Here is a 22,168-nt window from a genome sequence, read left to right as displayed (position 1 = left end):
TTCAGTATGCCTGCCAGCTACTTTTCTTTAGTTCCTCTGAAATTATTTCCAGTGATAGTCACTTTGGAAAGGGAATTGACCAACCAACTTCATATGTAATTGCTATACAAAGTTGTTCCAAAATGTTAGACCAAGGAAGTTAAAATTGAAATTTCATATTCATTAAATAGAAGATCAAATATATAGTGGGAAATATATCAAATATATTTTGGGATTCTATCATTGCCAAGATCAAAAATAAAAAGTGTTAGTTGATTGTGAGCTATTGTACATTGGGTACATTGTCCAATGTCATAGCATATATACCTAGAATAACTCATCTGTATTTACTTAATTATATATATATATATATATATATATATATATATATATATATGTATGTATGTATGTATGTATATACACATACACACACACACATGCATACTTTTAAATTGGAATTAAGTACAAAAAAGATTTGGTATCATTAAAGTTGGAGATTTTTGAGGTATTTAGAAATTGAGATTGCTGCTTCCTTTAATTGTTTCTGGAGTTTAGTAAAACATTTCTTAATGATTTTCTATATTAAGGGTCAGAAATCAGGGATTAACAGGTCCTCTCTCACCTCCCTAGTCTATAGGAATGCCTCTCTACCTGGAATAGTTTTCACTTTGTCCACAGTGACTGCTCCACTGTGGACCTTGGGATAGGTACTAGCTCCCATTCAGGTATTGTACAGCCTCTTAGGATTCTTTTTTTTTTTTTTTTAGATTCTTGATAACTAATTTTCCATCTTATTTGGTAGGTAAGATTGGTTTAAATATATACTTTCAAGGCTGCTAGTATACTGTACTGCCATATGTACATTTATATCCTTTAAATGTTAGTTATACATCTAATGACAATCAGTAATAAATGGGAATGGGAAAAATTAGTTTCTGTTATACAATTGTGCTTAGTAATGGTAGTTTCTCTTTCAGGTTTCATATTGTCAGAGACTTCATAAAGACTTGTTGATTTATTCATTAATCTTGTCATTGTTGGCATCTAGGTTATAAACCCTTAAGATCATTTCACCTTACAAAGTAGTTGTTTCCTCACTGAATGTTACTGAACTTTTTAGGAAGTTTAATATGACACTATTTTAACTAATAAATGACTTTTATAGGCAAACAGAAATTATTAGATTTTAGACAAGATAGTGCAAAACACTGGTGGTTTGCACAATGCATCTTGCTCCATATATAAGGAGTGATGTGAACCCTTTTCCTTCCTGTGTTTTTTTTTCAGTGATGAAGCCTGGAAAAAACAAGGTGAAGCAAAGAAAGACATGGAAATATTTGAGTGAAGAGATTAATTTGGGGGAAGTAGATGCAACCAACCATTCCCTTCCCCAACTTTCTTGGAAAGCAAAAAGTTTGGACATGCATGACTTTTTAAGAAAGGAAAAGTGGATATATTAGAGGAGTATTTTAAAACCTCTTTTGTGTCATGGATCCCTTTGGCAATCTGATGAAGGCTGTAAATCCTTTTCAGAATATTGTTGCTTTTTTTAAATCTCAAAGTGAGGAAATGCCAAATTTGTTAGAGATTAATGAAATTAAACATTTCATTTTTTTTCACTTAAATTCATAGAAGTCCAGTAAAGAAAATGTGAAACAGAAGGAACTTTAGGAGTCGGGCTGAGAGTTAAGGGCAATTAAAAAAAAAGATAGATTAAATTCTTTGTGGGGAAAAACAAGTCAGTGAATTATTTTGAGGGGAAAGGGAAGAATGGGATAGGCCCATTAGGAAGTAGAGAGGGAAAAACTTAGGCATCTCCTACTATGTTTTAAGCAAGTCTTTTTGGAAACTAGTAAGTTTAGGATTTTATTATCCTAATAATAGGAAAATATTTTTGAAGTAGACAAGATCAACTATTTTTTGAGTAAACACTGTTGGTCTGAACAGCATTGCAGATCCACTGCCTAGACTCTGAGCTTTAAGGAAGATATTTTGCACAGTAGTGATTTAGAAATGACATAGGAAGATCTTCCATGTTTCAGAATTTGACAGGGAGACCTTGTTGCTGCTAGGGTGGGTACCAGAATTCTTAAGCATGATTTTGGAAATAGCCCAACTTGACAAGGGAACTGATGTATACTGTTCAGACCCTCGACTATCAAGTGAAAGTACTGAAAGGAGGCTGGATGAGCGTGACATTGATTAAATCAGCTGGACTATGTCAAAGAGGGTCAGTCCCAGAAAACCCATAACAACTGTCATTGAAAAACCATAGACAGAAAAATGGAATCTGAGGACCAAGAAAGAATCAGTCATGAAGCAGCTGTGCCTGTTTGTTAGTAAAATGCCCAGATCCTAAGTCACTCTCCTAAATGAGAGTATTTAATTATTCATCACAATTCTCTCCCCTTTCCTCTTTTAATATCTAATTCATTGTTAGAGTTTGCTTTCCCACATTTGTTGTTGGTCCCATTTGGGGTTTTTCTTGACAAAGATACTGTATGTTTTGCCATTTCCTTCTCCAGCTCATTTTGTAAATGAGGAAACTAAGGCAAGGAGTTAAAGTGACTTGCCCAGAGTCACACAGCTAGTATCAGAAGCATTATTTTAACTCAGATCTTCCTAATTCCAGGTCTAGTATTCTATCCACTGTACTACCTAACTTTCTGACATTTATAAGGTTGGAAAGAGGGTGTCCTTCACAGGATCTATATTGTGTTTAGTAAATTATTGGGAGTTCTCTGAGTGGACTGGAATATTAAATATATAATAGAACACTGGATATATAATAATCATCAGGTATTATTTTATAAAAAAATCTATGGATAATAGCTAAGCATCTCTTAATTTGCTCTATTATATTCTATTGAGTTCCTACTCAATTAATTTTTTTAAGGATTTTAACTAAATCATAAGAGAGAGTATAGTTGTAATGGTTAGAGGGTAGAGTCTTTGGAGTCAGGAGGGCATAATTCAGATGTTGACTCTGACACATCCTGACTGTGAAACCATGAGCTGGGTAACTTTATCATTTCTTGGTGTCTCAGGAAATCCTATGATGAATTGCTTCATTAGAGGAAGACACAAGATACATCAGTATCCCTTCTATACCACCCTCCTCTAGTCTTAAACTTATAACACTTTATAGAGGTAATTAATATACTTTTAGATACATGTTGTGCTCAGTAACTTAGTACATGACTTCATACTTATCCCAAATGTTCCTATTTCTTTGTTTGCTAATATATCTTTATATACCTACTGTGACAGTTCCTTATATCTTCAGAGAAGACAGAAGTCAATATGGATCAGAGAACCAGAGCAAGTTCAAAGGAGGATGAAAGGATTCCATGATTGATTGGCTATCCAAAATAAGGGATAGGGATGAGTGAAAGACTAGAGATTTCTGGTCGGAGTGAATGATGGGACCATCAATAGCTGGGCTTGAGGTATGTTAAGTAGGGATTTTAAGAGAGGAAGACAAGTGAAGATAGAAATATCAAGGGGCTAATTGATAACATAAAACTGGTATTTAGGTGAGAGGTTCAGACTAGAGATTTAATATGGCACCTGACAGCCTGGAATTGAAAGATAAAGTCATGAGAGTAGAGGAGGTATTTTTGAGGGAGAAAGTGGAAAAAAAAGCAAACTTTGGTGAAGGAGCCATGAGACCTTTCCAGAGAACCAAACTTGTCTCCTCTGCTACAGTCAATAGTTTTAAAGATCCACAAAACTTAATATTATTCTTGGAGAACAGCACACCAGCAAGGGTACTTACAAGAAGGGAAAGGGCTAAACAACTCCTTCACCATGTGCTGCAGGCAGCCACATAGCATAGGGTCTATATTGTTGGATTTAGAATCCAGAAGTCTTGATTTAGAATTCTGGCTCAGTCACTCCTTTCACTGACTCCTTTAACCTTAGAGTCAACTAGGTGGTGTAGTGAATAAAACACTGAAACTGGAATCAAGAATATCTCAATTCAAATCTAGACTTAGATTCTTACTAGCTGTGTGGCCTTTGACAAGTCACTTAACCTCCATCTGCCTCTCTTATTAAATGAATAATAAGATTACCTGCCTTTTAGGACTGTTGAAAGGATCAGATAAGATAATAATTGTAAAATGCTTAGTATATTTTCTGGTATTTAGTAGATGCTTATTCTCCTCCCTCTTTCTTTCCCTGACCTCTATTAAATTGAGTTTCCTTATCTGTAAAAATGGGGTTAATAGTGGTACCTACCTCATAGGACTGTGAGGTTTGGAGGAGCTAGTTTAGGTAAAGTCCTTGCAAATCTTAAAGTGTTAGATAAATGCTATTCAAATTATTGTGTAATCCTGTCTATCTCTATCAAATTTTCCATTCCTTGTCTTAGTCTCTCTTTCTGTACTTTCTTCTCTACTGTTTTCTTTTGGCCTCCTTTTGCTCAAGAATGCATTTGTTTGTATTTTTTGAATTGTGATTCTGCTGATGCCATTCTACATTATATAACCCAAATACACCCCAACTGCTCATCCCAGGGAGGTGGGTGACAAGGAAGCTGGGATGATTAAAGGGATGTGCAGCAACACCTCACTTAGCAATTTCTCAGGTTTTTTTTCATGACATAAATGTGACTGTGGTTTCATTGAGGTTTTACCTTCAGAGCCCAAACTTTGCCAGGTCCTTCCAAGCCCAAAATGTTATGAACATCAGCCTCATGCTTTATCAGTCAAAAAGTTTTTATTAATGCTTACTTAATAGCATCTAAGCCTCTTCCGCTTAATTATCTATTGAAAATCAACATGTATAATATTAACCTAAGCAGGACTGGAAGCAACACTGACTACATCCGGTAATGCTGCTGCTGTTGCCATTTTAATGTATTTCCACATCATGTTTATAACCTAGAAAACAAAAGGATTATTTAGAGAAGAAAATCACAATTTCCAATTTTCTTAGCAGTCACAATATTCTTAGGTGCTAGATGTTATAAATACAAAGACAAAAATGAGAACAGTACTTTCATTCAAAGAGCTAACTGCCAAATTGGGGAAGGATTCTGAGACAGGGAAGAGAGAGATAGGAAGGCATTATAGGTATGGAAGATAGGCAGCTCAAAACTGTTAAAACAAACCAAGTCTATAAGCATTTATTATGCCTGGATAAGTGTGAATGATACAAATACAAATAGAAACACGGACTCTGGTTTCAAGAATCTTTATGTTCAAGTAAGGGAAGGCAACACATAAAAAATAGAATTGGGGGGCGGCTAGGTGGCACAGTGGATAGAGCACCTCCCCTGGAGTCAGGAGTACCTGGGTTCAAATCCAGCCTCAGACACTTAATAACTACCTAGCTGTGTGGTCTTGGGCAAGCCACTTAACCCCGTTTGCCTTGCAAAAACTATAAAGAACAACAAGAAGGTCAGTTTGGCCCTTGACCTTGGACTATATATGTCTGTTTTCAAAAATCCAGTCTAATCCCTCTTATACCTGCCCCACTGCTATCTTTGACATTTGGGGAATGAATACTGCTTGTGATGGGTGAGACAAAGGATGAGCAAGGAAAGCAGAAGAATGAATAGCAGAAACTGTCAGTAGGAGTTTTGATGGTAGTAGAAAGAGAATGAGGAAAGTATCATGTCATGGAAGTGAAGGAGCTTCCAGGATGGGGTGTCTACAGGGATGGATACTGCATAGAGGTCAAGGAGGACAAGAATTGAGAGGAGGCTATTGGATTTGGCAATTAACAGGTCACTGACCTTCTGAGGAAACAGCTTCAAGAGAATGGCAGTATTGGAAGTCAGATTGCAAGAATTTAGCCAGTAACTAGGTGATTTGAGAAGAGACAGTAAAGCATAGATTCTTTTTGGAAGCTAGTTGTTGAAAGGATTTAGTGTCTATAGAAAAATATGTCTGATGAATGCACCCTTGGGACTTAATGGAGAAATAATGGAGATAGATGTGGGGTTAATGAGCTTGGCAGGAGGAGGGGTGCAACATATCTTATGCTAATCTTTAGTTCAATATGCACAGAATTCTTAGTACATTAAATTAAGCAAAAGTAAGACATTTTCCTAGCTGAAGTGCTCTGGAAATTGTGATTTTCTTCTCTAAATAATTCTTTTGTTTTCTAGCTATAAACATGTCATTGAAATGCATTAAAATTGCAACAGTAGCAGCATTACAGGATGTAGTCAGTGTTGCATCCAGTACTGGTTAGGTTAATATTATACATGTTGATTTTCATCAGAGAATTAAGCGGAAGAGACTTTCTATTTTAGAGGACAATGGGAACCTTGTTTTGACCCCATTACCTGAACAATCTCTGATCTCATCCCTAGAGGACTTTTTTTTGGGGGGGGGTGTAGCTTAATTTTACAAATTAATTTCTTTATTACCTTAAAGCAGAAATCCTTAACCTTGGGTCTGTGAACTTTAAATATATATATATATGTATATATACATATATATATTTATTATACTTATACATATGTGTATACTTATATATATATTTGTATTTTTATCAAAATATCAGCAAAAACTTATATTTTAAAATGATTTTTTCAAATCAAGCATTTATTTTTTATCTCTTTCAACTCCATTCCATAGTGATGGTGAGAAAAAACATACTTCTTTTAATAAATAGGTAAAGATAAGCAAGCAAATTGTCATATGGGCTATGTACAAAAATGTTTCTCATTCTTATTTGAGCTAATCACAGTTGATTATTTACATTGATCAGAATTCTTTTTCCATTTAAAATTGTTTGTTTTTTACATTGTTGAATATTTTTGCAATTCAGTTAGATAACTATTTCAGTATAATTGATATCCTTTATAACATCATGAATTTCAGTCATTTAAAAACATTACTCCAGGGAGTGCATAGAGTTCTCCAGACTGCCAAAGGGGTCCATGACTCACACAAATGGTCAGAACTCAAGGTTACACTTAATTCACCATTAAGAGAATACTTTGAGAGAGACTGTGTAGTTTAAGACACAGTTCATTTTCAAGTATTGATGAAAGTAGGTGTTGAGAAACTCATTGTAGGAAATAAATGAACTCTTTTAGTTTGCACTCTTGGAGTTTACGTATGACATCTGGAAGAATATATGAAAAATCTGGGACAGGGAGGTTCCATCTGCTGTTAGACTCTGTTTAAAGACCTTTACTAGTAGATTGCCTTGCTTCTCAAGACTTTTGTCTAAGTAAGTGGTGCTGGTACATCTGGATCCTGTATGCATTCCTTTGAGTTGGAGCCTTTGGGAATTTCAAGTTGGTGCATTTATATCTTATAATCAGAATGATTTGTTACTCTGAGGTCAGCCTGTGAGACAGTTCTACAATCCTTGCTGAATGAAGTATGATTTCATGCCTTAGATTTTAAGAGTCTTATGTTCACTCATTGGACCAAATAAAAGAGATAGAACAGTCTCTGTGTTCCCAGACTTTTGGCACATGTCTTATTTTTGTGACTTTTCTTGTGTTTAGCTACCTCTTGGGGGATCCATTTAAACAAATAAACTTCTCTTTTAAGGCTACATACTGCCGGTGTATACTAAAGCCAGGGTAGATTGATTTCCTGCCTAATGGCAGCTCTTCCAGTTCTGTGGCAAATTTCAGGATCAGGCATAATAGAAGCTAAAATAATTTTATGGTTGGCTAGTCTTTATGCTTCAGCACATGAATCAGAGTGGCCTAGGGGTCCAGGAAGAATTCCGGAGTTCACTCATACACAATGAATATCATTGACCAAATAGATAAATAATTCATTGCAGATTTTAACCTTCCTTCTCTACATATCAGGTATAGTTCTTATTCAAAATAGGTTCCAAATCATATAGATGGATGATCTGTGTGGTATAGAGACACTTACCCCCCCCCCCAATCCCTCACCATTTCACAGCATGATTCTTTTGATCGGTTAACCATTTAACATGGTTATTTCTGGAGTGTGCACTCACTAGATGAAAAATAAATATTTTTTTCTGGTCAATGTTATTCTATGGTCAACATGAATAATCCTATTGAAAATGAGAAAGCACATGAGATCCTAAGTATGGAGGAAATTAGGAAAGTCAGTTTAAAATTCAGGATGCAAAGAAAACTTGAAGGACCTGACTGGGTTATGTTGATTGATCTTGTATGTGTAGGAGATGGTAAAATTCTTTCTGTCATCCTTCAGTCCCGAAGTCTTTGAATGCCCAGTTGTTTCCTATAGAGGAAAAAAAAAAAGCAACTAGTGGTCAGAGAGTGATTATGAAGATCCTATTGTGGCTGAGAGAGAATGCTTTTTAGTTCCTTATTATGGCACAGCTGCATCCTCCTGGGGAGAAGTCCTGTGAAATCTGCATTGGTTCCAGCTTTAAATCGGCATTGTTAGGACCTTCAAGGCAACACATGACCTGTTCAGTTTAGACAATTGGCCCAAGTTGAAGGTTTTGCCTGTAGGAATTTAGACATGTATTTATTTTGACAGTTGATTCTTATGTTGTCCGGAAATGGAAGAAGTAAGTAAACGAAATGCGCGTCTTTCATTGGAGCTAAGGGCATGGAGTTGTGCTGCTTTTCTCCTGGTACTTTGAAAGATTTCTTCCTCTGTGGATGAGTGTCCTGAAATGCGTGAACACATCCTAATGTTTGTTACTGCTTCAGGACAATTGAATCTTTCCTTGCATGCTTGGATTTGACTGCTCAAATAAGGAGCACTTTGTAGCCTAGTTCCAGGGGAAAAAAAAAACAACTTTTACCTGAGTCATCATAACCTTACTCAGTTTAGCAGCTGGTAACTGCTATCAAATTTTAACTTGGTATGCCATCATTCTTGCTGCCCACCAACTTTATTTTGCAATTTTGGATTACATCATAAATGAATAATCTCCCAAGTTATCAAGGAAAGTTCCGGCTCTGCCCTCCAAAGTGCCTAACTGTCCTATAATAGGAACTTTTTCAAGGATTCAGAGGACGTGTTGGATAAAATAAGCATTACTAGCCAAACAACTCAGCAATTGTATATGTTTTTTTTTTTCCTAGTGTGCAAGTATTCCTGCCACAAGAAATGTGAAGGAAAGGTAAGTAATTCATTTCTCTGTTTCAGTGGTTGGTTAAATTAGATTTTGTTGAATGACATGTATAAAACCAAACTTATTTTAAAAGAATGCTTCTTTGGAAAAATAACTACTGTTAGGATAATATTTTCTATATATATATAATGTGAATTATATATAGTGTATATATATATATGTTTGTATACACAATAATTTTTAATTTATATTTTACTTAAGCATTTGTTTTTTTCTACCTCTCATCTTCCTCCAAATTTTTTTTGAATAAAAAAAAGAACAAAATCCTTTTAACAAAATACACATACTTCACAAAACCTAACTACATTATTTTGGTTTTATTCATAAAAATGTGTCTCCTTCTGCTTCTCAAGTCTATCACCTCTCAGGAGATGGTCATTATCAGTCTTCTGGAATCATGATTAATTATCATATTGATCAAAGTTCTTAACTATTTTGAAGATATTTGTCTTTATAGTACTGTAGTTTATTGTATAATTTATTCTTCTCTTTCTCACTTTACTTTGCATCGTATTATATAGCCTATTTATTTCATCATCTCTTTTATTTACTTATAATAAACTACTGAGCTATATAACTTCCACAGAATATGAACATTTTAAATTCAGACTTTGGACAAGATCTATTGGACAGTAATGGTGGTGGTGATGATGGTATCAGCAGAAATAGTAGTAGCCAATTACGTTTATATATCACCTTAAAGTTTACAAGATATTTTATAGAATGCCCTGAGCTGATTACCTCTGTACTCCTACAATTGTCTTCCAGGATTTGAATGTTGCTTGACTTTTTGTTGTTGTTGATGTTGTTTTTTTTGCAAGGCAATGGGGTTAAGTGGCTTGCCCAAGGCCACACAGCTAGGGAATGATCAAGTGTCTGAGACTGGTTACCCAGGTACTCCTGAATCCAGGGCCAGTGCTTTATCCACTGTGCCACCTAGCTGCCCCATTGCTTGACTTTTCATAATAATGCTTTCTTCCAGTATTGGCTTCTGCTGTCAGTTTATAACTCATTCTATAGAAAGGCTAAATGAGTTCTCATATGCATTGAAAACACATTTTCTGTTAAGGGAAGGGATGAGAAAACAAATCAGTATTTTTTAATACCAAGAAAGTAGATGATTTTCATATACAAAGAGGGATGAAGTGCTGGCATTTGAATCACTCACTGAATTAAGCCATTATTAGAAAATAATTTTTCTTGATTCATTCATGCAATAAATATTTATTAACTGTCTGTGATTTGATGGGCACTATACTAGACACTGAGTATATAAAGTTAAAACATAAGTGATACCTGTCTTAAGATAACCTATTTTCTATTAGAGGTAGGGCTTCATGATGATGGACAACAGCATGAACATAGAACATATACAGTTAAGGGCCAACTAAATGCTGGGAAGCGGAGGGTTGTGTTAACTGGAAAGCATCAGTATCAGTCCTTTGTCTGAGGTGGCTCACGAGTTGAACCCTGAAAGTTAGCAAGGAATTCTTCAGGACAGAGGTGAGGATGAAGTATATTCTATGCATGGGGGATTCCTATTGTAAAGGCAGAGAGACCAGGGACAGAATGGTATGATTGAAAATATCCAGTAGTGTAAATGAGTTAGAATATAAAGTTCATGAAGGAGAGTGAAATTCAGTAAGTTTAGATCCAGATAATGAAAGGCTACCTAGCCAAAGGAATATTTACATTTTTTCCTAGTGTCAATAGTGACTTGCCACTGCAGTGTTTTGGGTAAGAGGGTAAGAGTGTGACATAATCAGATCTATGCTTTTCAAATTATTGATTGGTGACCATGTGAAGAATGGATGGGATCTAGGAGAAATTGCAATCATTAAGCTGAATTAGTTGACTGCTCCAGTAATCAAGGTAAGAGGTAATGAGGTCCTGAACTGTGATGACAGCTATATAAATAAGAGAGATGAATTATATACATATATAAATATATATAATAAATACATATATATTTATACACACACAAGACTTGGCAACTGATTAACTATAAGGGATAAGGAAAAGGGAAGTGAAGAGTATGACTTGCAAGTGGTAAATTCAGGTGTGACTGGAAGGATGGTGGGTTCTTCAATAGAAATAAGAAAGTTAGGAAGAGAGGAACTCTGTGTGTGTGTGTGTGCGTGCAAAAATAATTAGTTTTGTTTTGTACAGATTGAAGTTTGAGTTGTCTAAAAGGCATTCAAGTGGAGATATCCAATAGAGAGTGACAAAGAGTTATATTTTAGGAGATGGGCAAGGTCTGTAAGTGATTTGTATTGAAGTAAGAGTTGAAAACACAGTCACAGTAGCTAAAAAGATTATTAAAAGATAGTGAAGAAAAGAGGGCCCAGGGCAGATAAAGCTTTGAGGATTGAGTGACAAGACAGAAAGTAGAGAAGAATTAGGAGAAAGAGTAATTTCACAGAAATCTTGTAGGAAGGGGTGGTCACCAATATCAAATGCTCCAGGGAGATTAAGAAGGATCAGGACTGCTGGATTTGACAATTAAGAGATCATTAGTAATCTTGGTGAAAGCAGTTTTAATTGAGTTACGAGATTGTTATTGAGTTTACCAGGAGTTGAGTTGTATTGTGATGAATATAGAATTACCTTTTTTGATTTTTAATGTGAAAGGTAGTTTAATAGTCCTAGAAAGAGAGAGGACTTTAACTTGAGGAAATAGAAGATCAAATGAAGGCTTATTTTAAAAGGATAGGGGTTCATTTAGACAAGTTTGTAAGCTATGAGGAAAAAGTCAGAGGATAAGGGACATTAAAAAGTGGACAGAGAAAGAAAATCAGAAATGGATTATGTAGGCTGACAAACATCCTTGGACACAGAGAGGTAAATGATAAAAGCCTTATTTGGGAGACTGATAAATCATTCTTATTAAGGCTAAAACTCTCTCATTGAAGAATCTTTTTTTTTTTAACTTGGCACTTTGGGGAGTTATGTGGTATTATATTAAAACTCTTATTTTTTGTGAATAAGACATCTGTGGAATTCAATATATAAAATTAAGACACTAGAAGAAGGTCATTTAGTAACAGTAAATGCCAAAGCCATTACACTTTGCCAGTTCTTCTCTGGTCTACCACAAATGCCTAGGCTTCTCAGATTGCAAAATTCAGCTATATAAATCTTGAAAGAAATTGCTTACTCTTTAGGTGCAAGTTAACTAAGGAGATCATGGACACCTGGGGCACTAATGGGTTCCAAATCTCTATGGAGATCTTCAGCATGTATTTTTTTTTTTTGATTGTTTATTTGTTCAGTTTTGGGTCACTACCTTTTTATAGATAAGGACCTGAGGGGTGCAGAGGGTAATTAAAAGGGGCTCAGGTAATGAACAGTAATAATTATAACTGACAGGTCATATAATGCTTTGTTTCAAAGAATATTTACTTTTTTGGATTAGGCCTGTGATTTCATTGAAATACGGAAGTGACAAGAAACTCCTGGAAATCAATGCCATTTATCTCCTGCTTTGTAACAGTTTTTATTCAGAAAGGAAAAAAAAAACCTGAAACCTTTTTCTTACATTAAATCAGTGAGGGAAAAAAAAATCCCTGTCCATTGTACTTAATGAACAGCTTCCCTTATCTGGATGGAATGATTCTGAGAATAATAAAGTAGCTAGTTTAATATAGAATACAATAGAATGGTTATTGACTGTCTCAGTTATATTTCTATCAGTTGATCCTGAGATAAGCAGTAGAAACAGCTTCTGTTCCTATACTGGAATTCATCTTTTCTTAGTGTTTATGTAGAACAAATAGGGATTTATATTTTATTTTTAGTTGATAACATTATTAATATAGCAAAAAAAAAATGCTGATAAAGAGACAAAGTCCTTAGAGTTAACCATGGGGTCCACAAAATGGGTTTACTTATCTCTGCTACATACTGACTTTGTGACCCTGGGCAAGTCACTTAATCTCTAAGTGCCTCAGGCAACTCTGAGAATTTAAGGTGTAATGAAGTTGCTTTTCTGGTAGATGAAGTTCCTCACCAGGAACCCATGAACCCATTGATGAAATCACATGAGGTTTAAAAAAAAAATAATTGCCTTTTTTTTTTTAAAAATAGAGTAGTGGTTTGGTATAGTGGAAAGAATACTAGCTCTGGTCAGATTCAAATCCTGATTCTTATGTTTATCTCTTTGACCTTGGGCAGGTCATATGACTTGCCTCAGAATTTTCATTTTTAAAATGAGGAAATTGCACCAGATAGATAGTTTTTGAGGTCTTTATCAATTCAAAATCATTAATTCTATGAACTGCATTACATTAATTGTCAAATTTGAACCTCTAGTAGGTACTGTAAGTAAGGGTACAGGATGGGGGGGCAGGGTAGTTTTATATATTCAATTAGATAGATAAATGGGGGAGAAAGGAGCCTTGAGGTGCTAGCCAGTGGGAACCTGGATTTAAATTAAGGTCTGTCCAGTTCAATGCTTTTTCCCCTGTAATCATTCAGGGCTCACTATATAGATAAATTTAAGTGGTTGTCATACTAGCTTGTTGAAGTGAAGGCTGTGTGAGAGGTGGCAGAATCTGTATTGCTGGATTTTAATCAGGTAGAGAAGGAGATAGAAGTAAAGAATTCATTTACTAGGAAAGGGAAGAATCACATATTATGGCAGAAAAATTAGGTCTTCTCTTTTTTTGCAAGAGTGGGGTTAAGTGACTTGACCAAGGTCATACACAGGCAATTATTAAGTGTCTGAGACTGGATTTGACTTCAGGTCCTCCTGACTCCAGGGTCAGTGCTATAACCATTGTTCTACCCAGCTGCCCCAGTCTTATTTCTTTGTGCCTAGATAATTCACCCACTCTGAATGGCTATTACATTTAAGACCTCTTTGTTGTTCCTGAATCTGAGCTAATGCACACTGTGGGACCCAGACAAAATCACTACTACTCAGAACACAGAAGTTATAAACTCTAATAAATTTATCCTTTATTCATTTATCTATTCACTTATTCTTTCCACTTATCTATTTGTCTCCTTATGCCCAAGGAAGGTACTGTTCTGGATTCATTACCAGTTAATATATTCCAGTGTCCTCGAGAAGTAAGTCAGTATTTTAATCTCAGGTTTCTAGTCAATCATAGGAAATTAAATAACATCCTGCATTGGGTAGGAAATTGCTAGAAAAATCAGGATGAAAATGAACTTTGTAACACCTGACTCTGGTCGTGTTCTATACTCCTTAAGCATGATGACTCAATTTCTTTTGCCCTTGGAAATCACTCAAGTTTATTCATCAGCAAAAGGAAAAAGGAAAAACGGAACGAAGAATAACAAAAATATTCACAAACATCTCATATCAGGGCAGATTTTGATGAATAGACAAAAGGGAAGTGTAGTTCTATTGGTTGCTCTTAAACACCAGATGTGAAAGGAACAGTCTGTAATTTTAAGTCTCCTTTAGAACACTTTGATTTCCTGCAATGTTTTTGGGAAATAATGGCTTAGATAATTGTGCAAATAAAAAAAGAACCTTCTTGTTGACCCTACGATATGGACTTTAAAGCCACTTTAACCCCTGACTTGAGCTAATCATATTATAAAAGACTTTTGAGTCAAGTGGTTTGGGATTATGAACATTTTCCACAGTCAGTGAGAAATCAATTTAGACATCAAAATCAGTTCATTTAGAGTAAGTAGAATAAGTGAGTTTAACCTAAGAGATGACTACCTTAAATCAGGAATATATGACTGCCCAAATTCCCTCATAATCTATAGGAATGATTGTGTCAGTCTTTCTCCTTCCCCTCCTAAAGCCCCTTGAAAATTTATTGGCTATTGCTTTTTTTTTGGATTAGATATTAATTGCCTAACCTCATGTTTAAGGCTCTCCTTTTTAGTTCAGATTCAACCTCAGACACTTACCAGCTGTGTGGCCCTGGACAAGTCATTTAAGCCTGTTTCCTTCAGCTTCCTCATTTGTAAGATGCACTGGAAAAGGAAATGGCAACCCCTCCAGTATCTTTGCCCAAAAAAACTCCAAATGGCCCAAGGAATAGTCAAACATGAGTGTAATGACACTACCACATCAACAAAAACAGCATATTTGTTCCAGCCAAAGAGGACTTTTTGTGATTCTAAGAAGCTTTCCCTCATTCCTTTGAATGTGTTTCATTCCCATCTCTATTTTTCAAATGCAGAATTTGTAGATAATAGGAATAAACATCTTATCTACATAGACCATTACCCTTATAAACCTGTCTAAACAAGTCTAGTTTTTTGAGTATACTGCTTTGGAGTAGCACCCTGACACAAGAAAGGATTTGTGAAGGAATGGGACTTGAGCAAAAGTAGCCTAGGGGCAGTGTGAAGTGGTATGGAGAATAGCATATTGGGCTGGGAGTCAGGAAGGTATGCATTCAAATCTAGCCTCAGATACTTTCTTGACATTTGACCCTGGACAAGTCACTTCACCTTTTGCACTTTTAGTTTCCTTATCTGTAAAATGAAGATAATAATAATAATACCAATCTCTTAGGTTGTTTTGATGATCAAAACACTTAGCATAGTGCCTGGAATATTTATCATCATCATCTTCATCATCATCATCCCAACAAGAATTATTAGCCTAGCTCCTTTAAGCAACATCAAGTTTTCTTATTATGGGTATGAGAAATCTATTTCAGATATGCATTTATATTAAGATATGCATTGTATTTATCATTTGAATCTGTTTTAGAAGCTATTGGTGAGAATGAGGCAGTAGTGAACAAAGGAAGTGTGACTGAAGACAGTTTTCCCAAGTTGATTTAAGTTAAATGCAGCACTTGTGATTCCCCACTTCAGTTGTAAGGCAAAGAAGCATTGTATTTATTTGCCTTTGGAACTACTTCTATATATAATTATTTTTTTATATGATTCACATCTTTACCTTGAGAACTATTTTAACAGCAGGTTAATTTATTCCTTTTTTGTACTTAAAATATTTTATTTTTTTGAAAATATTTTATTTTTTTTTGAGTTTTACAATTTTTCCCCTAATCTTACTTCCCTCCCCCCCCCTCCCACAGAATTTATTCCTTTTGATACAAAGCTTTTGTCTTTCCCTCTGTAATACTGTGAGTACTGAATGACATTCTATTACACAATTCTTTCTGCTCCTTCTTCCATTCTGGAAGAGAGGAAGAGGAAGACAAAAAGAGAGATACTGATTTAAGTGGCCATACTCTTGTTTTAGTTTGTGTGCTTCATGAGAAGGATCCCTTCTTTTGCTCTTTAATGGTATTAGTATCAAACAAAATTTATGAATATAATCAAAGCAGCTCATTGCTCTCAGAAAAACTGCTAAGAGTGAAATAAAGGTTTGACACTTTACTTGTTACCCCAAACCTCTCTATTTGAGGTAAGTTAAGTATATCAGAAACATTTAAGTAAACAAACAAACAATATTATAATATGTGTCTGTTTCTGGGTAATTGGCAGGTGGGGGGGTGGAATTTGGAAAAGAGCAGATCTTTTTGAACTTCTTTCAGTCCTTGAGCATTTAAGCCTCAGTCTCCTGACTCCAGAGACTCAATGGCTCATCTCAATCTTTCTCTTTTCTTTCCTAATTCTTCCTCTTTTTTCCCCCTTGTGTTTCTCCCTGTTTTGGGGGGCCAGGCAATGGGGTTAAGTGACTTGCCCAAGGCCACACATCTAGGTAATTATTAAGTGTCTGAGTTCAAATTTGAACTCAGTTCTCCTGACTCCAGGGCTGGTGCTCTTCTAGGAGTTCAAAGATTGCCAAAATCCAAATCACTTTCAGTGTAGAGAGAAAAAAAATTACTCTCATATTTGCAAATCCCAGTCAATTTTCAATTCCCTATGACATGTCAGTGATATTTGCAACTGTTCACTTATTTCACTTATTGTTTATTTATATATGGAATAGAAATGAAAGAATAATTGCTTTGGTTTTTATCATTCATCATAGTTTTTAAACAGTGAATTGAAAACTAAGAGAGAAGAAAATTGTTACAGGAGTCTCCAATTATTTTGTGACGACAGTTTGACTGAGGTATATATTTTTTGGTTTTGTTTTGCTTTTCATGCCAGCTGGCCTTCTCACTTGCTCTGTGACCTTGGGCAAACTATAGATCCCAGCTGGGGCATGGTTTCCTCACATGCATTGGGGAAACTCCTTTCCTGTTGTCTGGAGATGGTTTTGTTTCCTTTGATTTCTGCTGACCAGTAATTAGATTCAGCATTTTATTGTTATTCATTATTGTTTAGTATCTAAGACTTCCCACAATCCACCTCCAGACTTCTTGTCTAGCCTTAATATCACTTTGCTGTACAAGTTAGGCTTCTAAGTGTTATCCAGATTATGACAGTCTCCTACCTCCAAATAAGTCATCTTTGCCTAAGATGATCTTTTTCATCATCATCCCTCTTCTTGAAATGATTCAGAACCAAATTAGGTACCTCTTCCTTCCTCCAAGACTTGCTTGCTTTTTTCTACCTGCTAATCATCTCTCCCCCTTCTGATGCCTGGGAGCACTTTGCCTGGATTGCCTTTACCCCGTTAACATTCTTTTCCTCTATAGCATTCATTTCTGTACATTTATGCCTGTAATAATGAGTCTTTCCTGTTTTAAATTTTAAGTTCCTCCAAGATAGAGACTAACATTGTTTATCTTTGTGACCCTTTCACTCAGGTATAGACCTCTGAATACATAAAATATTGTAGAGGCATTTACTGAATTGTTTTGAATTTGGAAAATGAGGTGCTGAATGCACCCTTATTTCCACCATTGCTCCCTCTTCAATTCAGGGGCTATAAAATTTCTAAGGTTTCTGCCAATTCTACTTTTTTGAATCTTATTGATGTCCATTTACTCCTGTCCCTTCTAAATCAAGACCTAGTCACTACGTACGGTTGTATCTTTGCTTTATTTTCCTTTTGACTTTTCTACATTCTGTATTTACCAGTTGGGGTAACAAAAACCATTTAAATGAATTTCATTTAATGACATTTACACAGCTGCAGACATTTCCTGAATTGGTCACTCTTACCAATAGATACCGATGGCTCAAATATTACTCAGATGAAGAGAAGAAAAATTACCACTTTGTTGCTTGGTCCTCATACTAGTGAACCCTTTACCAACATTTTAAGAATATCTCTTCACAGTTGACTTCAAGTTTCTACTCTGTTGCCACTTTATAGAAGAAATATAAGTTTTGCTACAGAAGTGACCACAGTATTTAATACAAAGAATATAGGACACAATAATTAATCAGATTGTATGAGTGGTATGATCCTTTGAAGAACATTCCAAAGTCATCCAAACTTTTGGAAGAATTGACTTGAATTGAATGAAGCTGATATTTGTCAAAGGACTCTTCTATGGAAGTCATTGTGATAGGGATTAATAACTGTTAGATTAGTGGTAAGAGCACTGGCCTTGTAGTCAGGTGGATGGGAGTTCTAATCTGGCCTCAGATACTTGACTCTTACCAGCTATGTGATCTTAGATAAGTCACTTAACCCTGATTGCCTCACATCCAGGGCCATCTCCAGTTGCCCTGATTCACATCTGGCCATTGATCCCAGATGGCCCTGGAGGAGCAAGTGATTTAGCACATCACCTCCCTCCCCCACTCAAATCTAATTCATGCATTTGTCATGCCATCACCTCCCTGATATCATGGTCTTCTTCGAAGACAAAAGACAAACATTTTCATCATCATCAACCTATGTTGGTAGGCACCAAGCTCAGAATGCCTCAATATTGTGAGGCATCCAAAAAAAAAGCATGCCTTTATCAAACAAGATTTCTGTATTCTGCTATGATCATATCACCTCTATATATGATTTTTAGTCAGAGGGGATCCTTTTCAATGGAAGAGTATTGACAGAATGACAAGGAAGGCAACTAGAATGGTGGGAAGATTGAAAATCATGCCATCCTACAGTAACAACAAAAATAAATTTTATAGCACTCTATAAAACTTAGGTTTTATAAAGAACTTTCATCTCAACAGTCTTGTGAAATTTAAGAACAGGTGTTACACTGAAAATCATTGAAGAATCTAGAAATGGTTAACTGGGAAAAAGTAAGTTTTAATTTTATGCCTTTGAGAACCCATAACCCCTCCCTCTGCATGGAAGCCTGTTGATGTTCCACACAATTTTCAAAGTTAAGTTTAAAGGCATCTCCTCCATGAAATCTTCTCTAATTCCTCCAGCTGGAAATAATTTCTCCCTTATCTGATTTCATTTGATCTTATAGCTCTTTGCATTCCTCTAAAACAGTGCAGGGTTTGTAGGACTAAGAGTAGGAGGGGGCCTTAGAATTTTTGTAATAGGGTAAGAGGAACTTGGATGACATCTTCTGCAACCCCCTCATTTTACAGAGGAAGAAACAGAGGCCAAGAGATCTGAAGTGACTTGTCTAAATGTCATATTAATAATTGTATGATGAAATATTCTTATGAACTATAGCTACCTCTGGCATGCATATATATATATATATAATGGAGATTTATTCTCCAACTTAATAATAATAACTCATATTTAGCACTGTGCTAAGTGCTTTATAATTATTATTTCATTGTATTCTCACAATAACCCTAGGAGGAAGTTGCTATTACTATCCTTATTTTACAGATTAGGAAACTAAGAGAGGTTAGGTGACTTTCCTAGGGTCACATAACTAGTAATTGAATCTAACTTTGAACTTCCTAGTTTTAAACCTAGTACTCTATTCATTGTTACTACCTAGATTTCTTTGATGAATGAGCCTCTAATAATTTTGCCCCCCCCCCCAGAGAAGGGGGATACATTAGGAAAGTAAATGGAAGACTCCTTTAAAACCCTATCAACGGGCGGCTAGGTGGTACAGTGGATAGAGCACAGGCCCTGGAGTCAGGAGTACCTGAGTTCAAATCCAGCCTTAGACACTTAATAATTACCTAGTTGTATGGCCTTAGGCAAACCACTTAACCCCATTTGCCTTGCAAAAACCTAAAAAAAAAAATCCCCCAAACAAAAGACTATCAAAAATGACATGTCCCTATTCTGGATAAAGAAACAATAAACTATGGATGTGGAATGCTAATTATGCTGTCAGAAATAGTTGTTGTGCTTCTTTATATTGTTCAATTCTTTCTTGTAAGGAAGTATTCTATGGTGGAGGGGGAAAGGCAGTGCTATGATAAACTTTATTTATTGATGTTCTATTTTTTCCAAATATATGTTTTGAAAGTTTTTCAACATTCATCCATATGCCTATGTATATTTTTAAGTTACAAAATTTTCTTCCTCCCCTCCCTTCTCACCCTCTGTTGTGAACAGTTAGGTTAATATTGTACATACATATTTGTGTTAAGCATCTTTTGGGGTTTTTTGGGATTTTGCTTTTTTGCAAGACAGTGGGGTTAAGTGATTTGTACAAGGTATGTATTAAGCATGTTTATGGATTAGTCACTTTCGGTATGAGAAGTTTGAATTGTGGAAAAGAAACACATTAGCAATATATATATATTATATATATTTTTAAAGTGAACGTAGTGTTCATCAGATTCTGAAGGATTTTTAATTTTGCTTTGTTTTTCTTCCTCTGGATGGCGATATTCATAGTCCATAGCCGGTCTAATAGAATTGTCCTAGCTCTCTGGATTGCTGAGAAAAGCTACTTCCATCAAGGTTGTCCATCTCACAATGTTGTTGTTAATGTGTACACTGCTCTTTTGGTTCTGCTCCCTTTGCTCAGCATCAGGTCCTGAAATTCTTTGCATGCTTCTCTAGAATCTGACCATTTTTGGTTTCTTATAAAACAATAATATTCCATAGTATTCATTTACCATAATTTGTTTAGTTATTCCCTAATTGATAGGTATCACCTCAATTTCCAATTCTTTGCCACCATAAAAAGAGCTGCTAAGAATATTTTGGAACCTATGGAATTTTTCTCATTTTTTTTGATTTCTTTTACATATAGACCAAGAATTGGAATTGCTGGATCAAAGTATTTGAATAGTTTTATTTTTCTTTGGGCATAGTTCCATATTGGTCTCCAGAAAGGAGTTCACAACTCCACCAGCAACACATTGATGTTCCTGTCTTCCCACAACCTCTCCAACATAATCATTTTTCCCCTTTTCTCATCTTAGTCTGTTAGGTGTGAGGTGATACCTCAGAGTTGTTTTAATTTGCATTTCTCTAACCAATAATGATTTGGAGCATTTTTTCATATGATTATATTTTTTAATTTTTAATTTCTTCATTTGAATACTGTCTATTCATGTAATAAACTTTCAACTCTAAAAAATGTATGTTCTCTTTAATCTTAGTTCTTACACAATAAACACCTGGAAAACAGATTATGTTTTTCCATAATTAACAAGATTTTAACATCATTAAAGCTACATTCATAATTTTCTACATCATTCCCCTGCAGAGAGAGAGAGAGAGAGAGAGAGAGAGAGAGAGAGAGATTGATTGTAATTCACAGAGCTATACTGAGTAATTAGCCAATTTTTAACCTCCACTCAGTTATGTAAGTTATAAGTTCTCAAACTTTTTGGACTCAGAACTCTTTTAAACTTCAAAAAAACTTTAGTTTCTGTGAGTTATTTCTATTAATATTTAACATATTAGAAATTAAAACTAACAAAATTAAAAAATATTCTTTTATTCATTACAATTATAAACCCATTTCATGTTATCAAAAATGATACATTTCTATAAAAAAGGTTTGATGTGAAGAATGTCTTTTGTGTTCCTTAAACTCCCATATATATGTGAACTATTATTAATAATAACAATGAAAGCAGAAATTTTCCTCAACTGTGAAAAGACATCTAGAAAAATATTTTTCTGTAGCAACCAAAGACAAAAATCAGCAGTGATAGTTTGTAGTAATACCTGCAGATTGAATTCAACAACAAATTCAACAACTCAACTCATCCAAAGAAGACTTAGTTGTAAGTTAAGTGATAAAACATTAGGGACAGATTGATTGAGTCACAAATTTAAAAGGCCTAAGATCTGAAGACTCCTCCTCCTCCTCCTCCTCCTCCTCCTCCCTACTCCCTCAAATTCTTGGTATTAACTGTGTGAATACCAATCACAAGTAGGAAGTAGATTTTTATAAACATAAGCCTG

At 35.2% G+C, this 22,168-nt stretch overlaps 1 protein-coding gene across 7 annotated transcripts in view; it reads left to right on the top strand.

The window, feature by feature from the left end:
- Window positions 1–22,168, top strand: part of TNS3 (tensin 3) — a 505,245-nt gene that overhangs the window by 205,937 nt on the left and 277,140 nt on the right. For 6 of the 7 annotated variants that reach the window (XM_074198249.1, XM_074198251.1, XM_074198245.1 and 3 more), the window contains exon 3: window positions 8,999–9,036. Coding sequence is in view for 5 of the 7 variants with exons in the window: in XM_074198245.1 (XP_074054346.1) it covers window positions 8,999–9,036 (38 nt within the window). In the remaining 2 variants the exon portion in view is untranslated. Of the gene's footprint in view, window positions 1–8,098; window positions 8,476–8,998; window positions 9,037–22,168 lie in introns of those variants that run through there. The other variant, XM_074198248.1, reaches the window with a different exon arrangement.

The sequence above is a fragment of the Macrotis lagotis genome, chromosome 8 (genome assembly GCF_037893015.1).
Source record: "Macrotis lagotis isolate mMagLag1 chromosome 8, bilby.v1.9.chrom.fasta, whole genome shotgun sequence".
Lineage (NCBI taxonomy): Eukaryota > Metazoa > Chordata > Mammalia > Peramelemorphia > Peramelidae > Macrotis > Macrotis lagotis.
The sequence above is the reverse complement of the archived record's forward strand: the minus strand, read 5'-3'. Positions and strand labels throughout refer to the sequence as shown.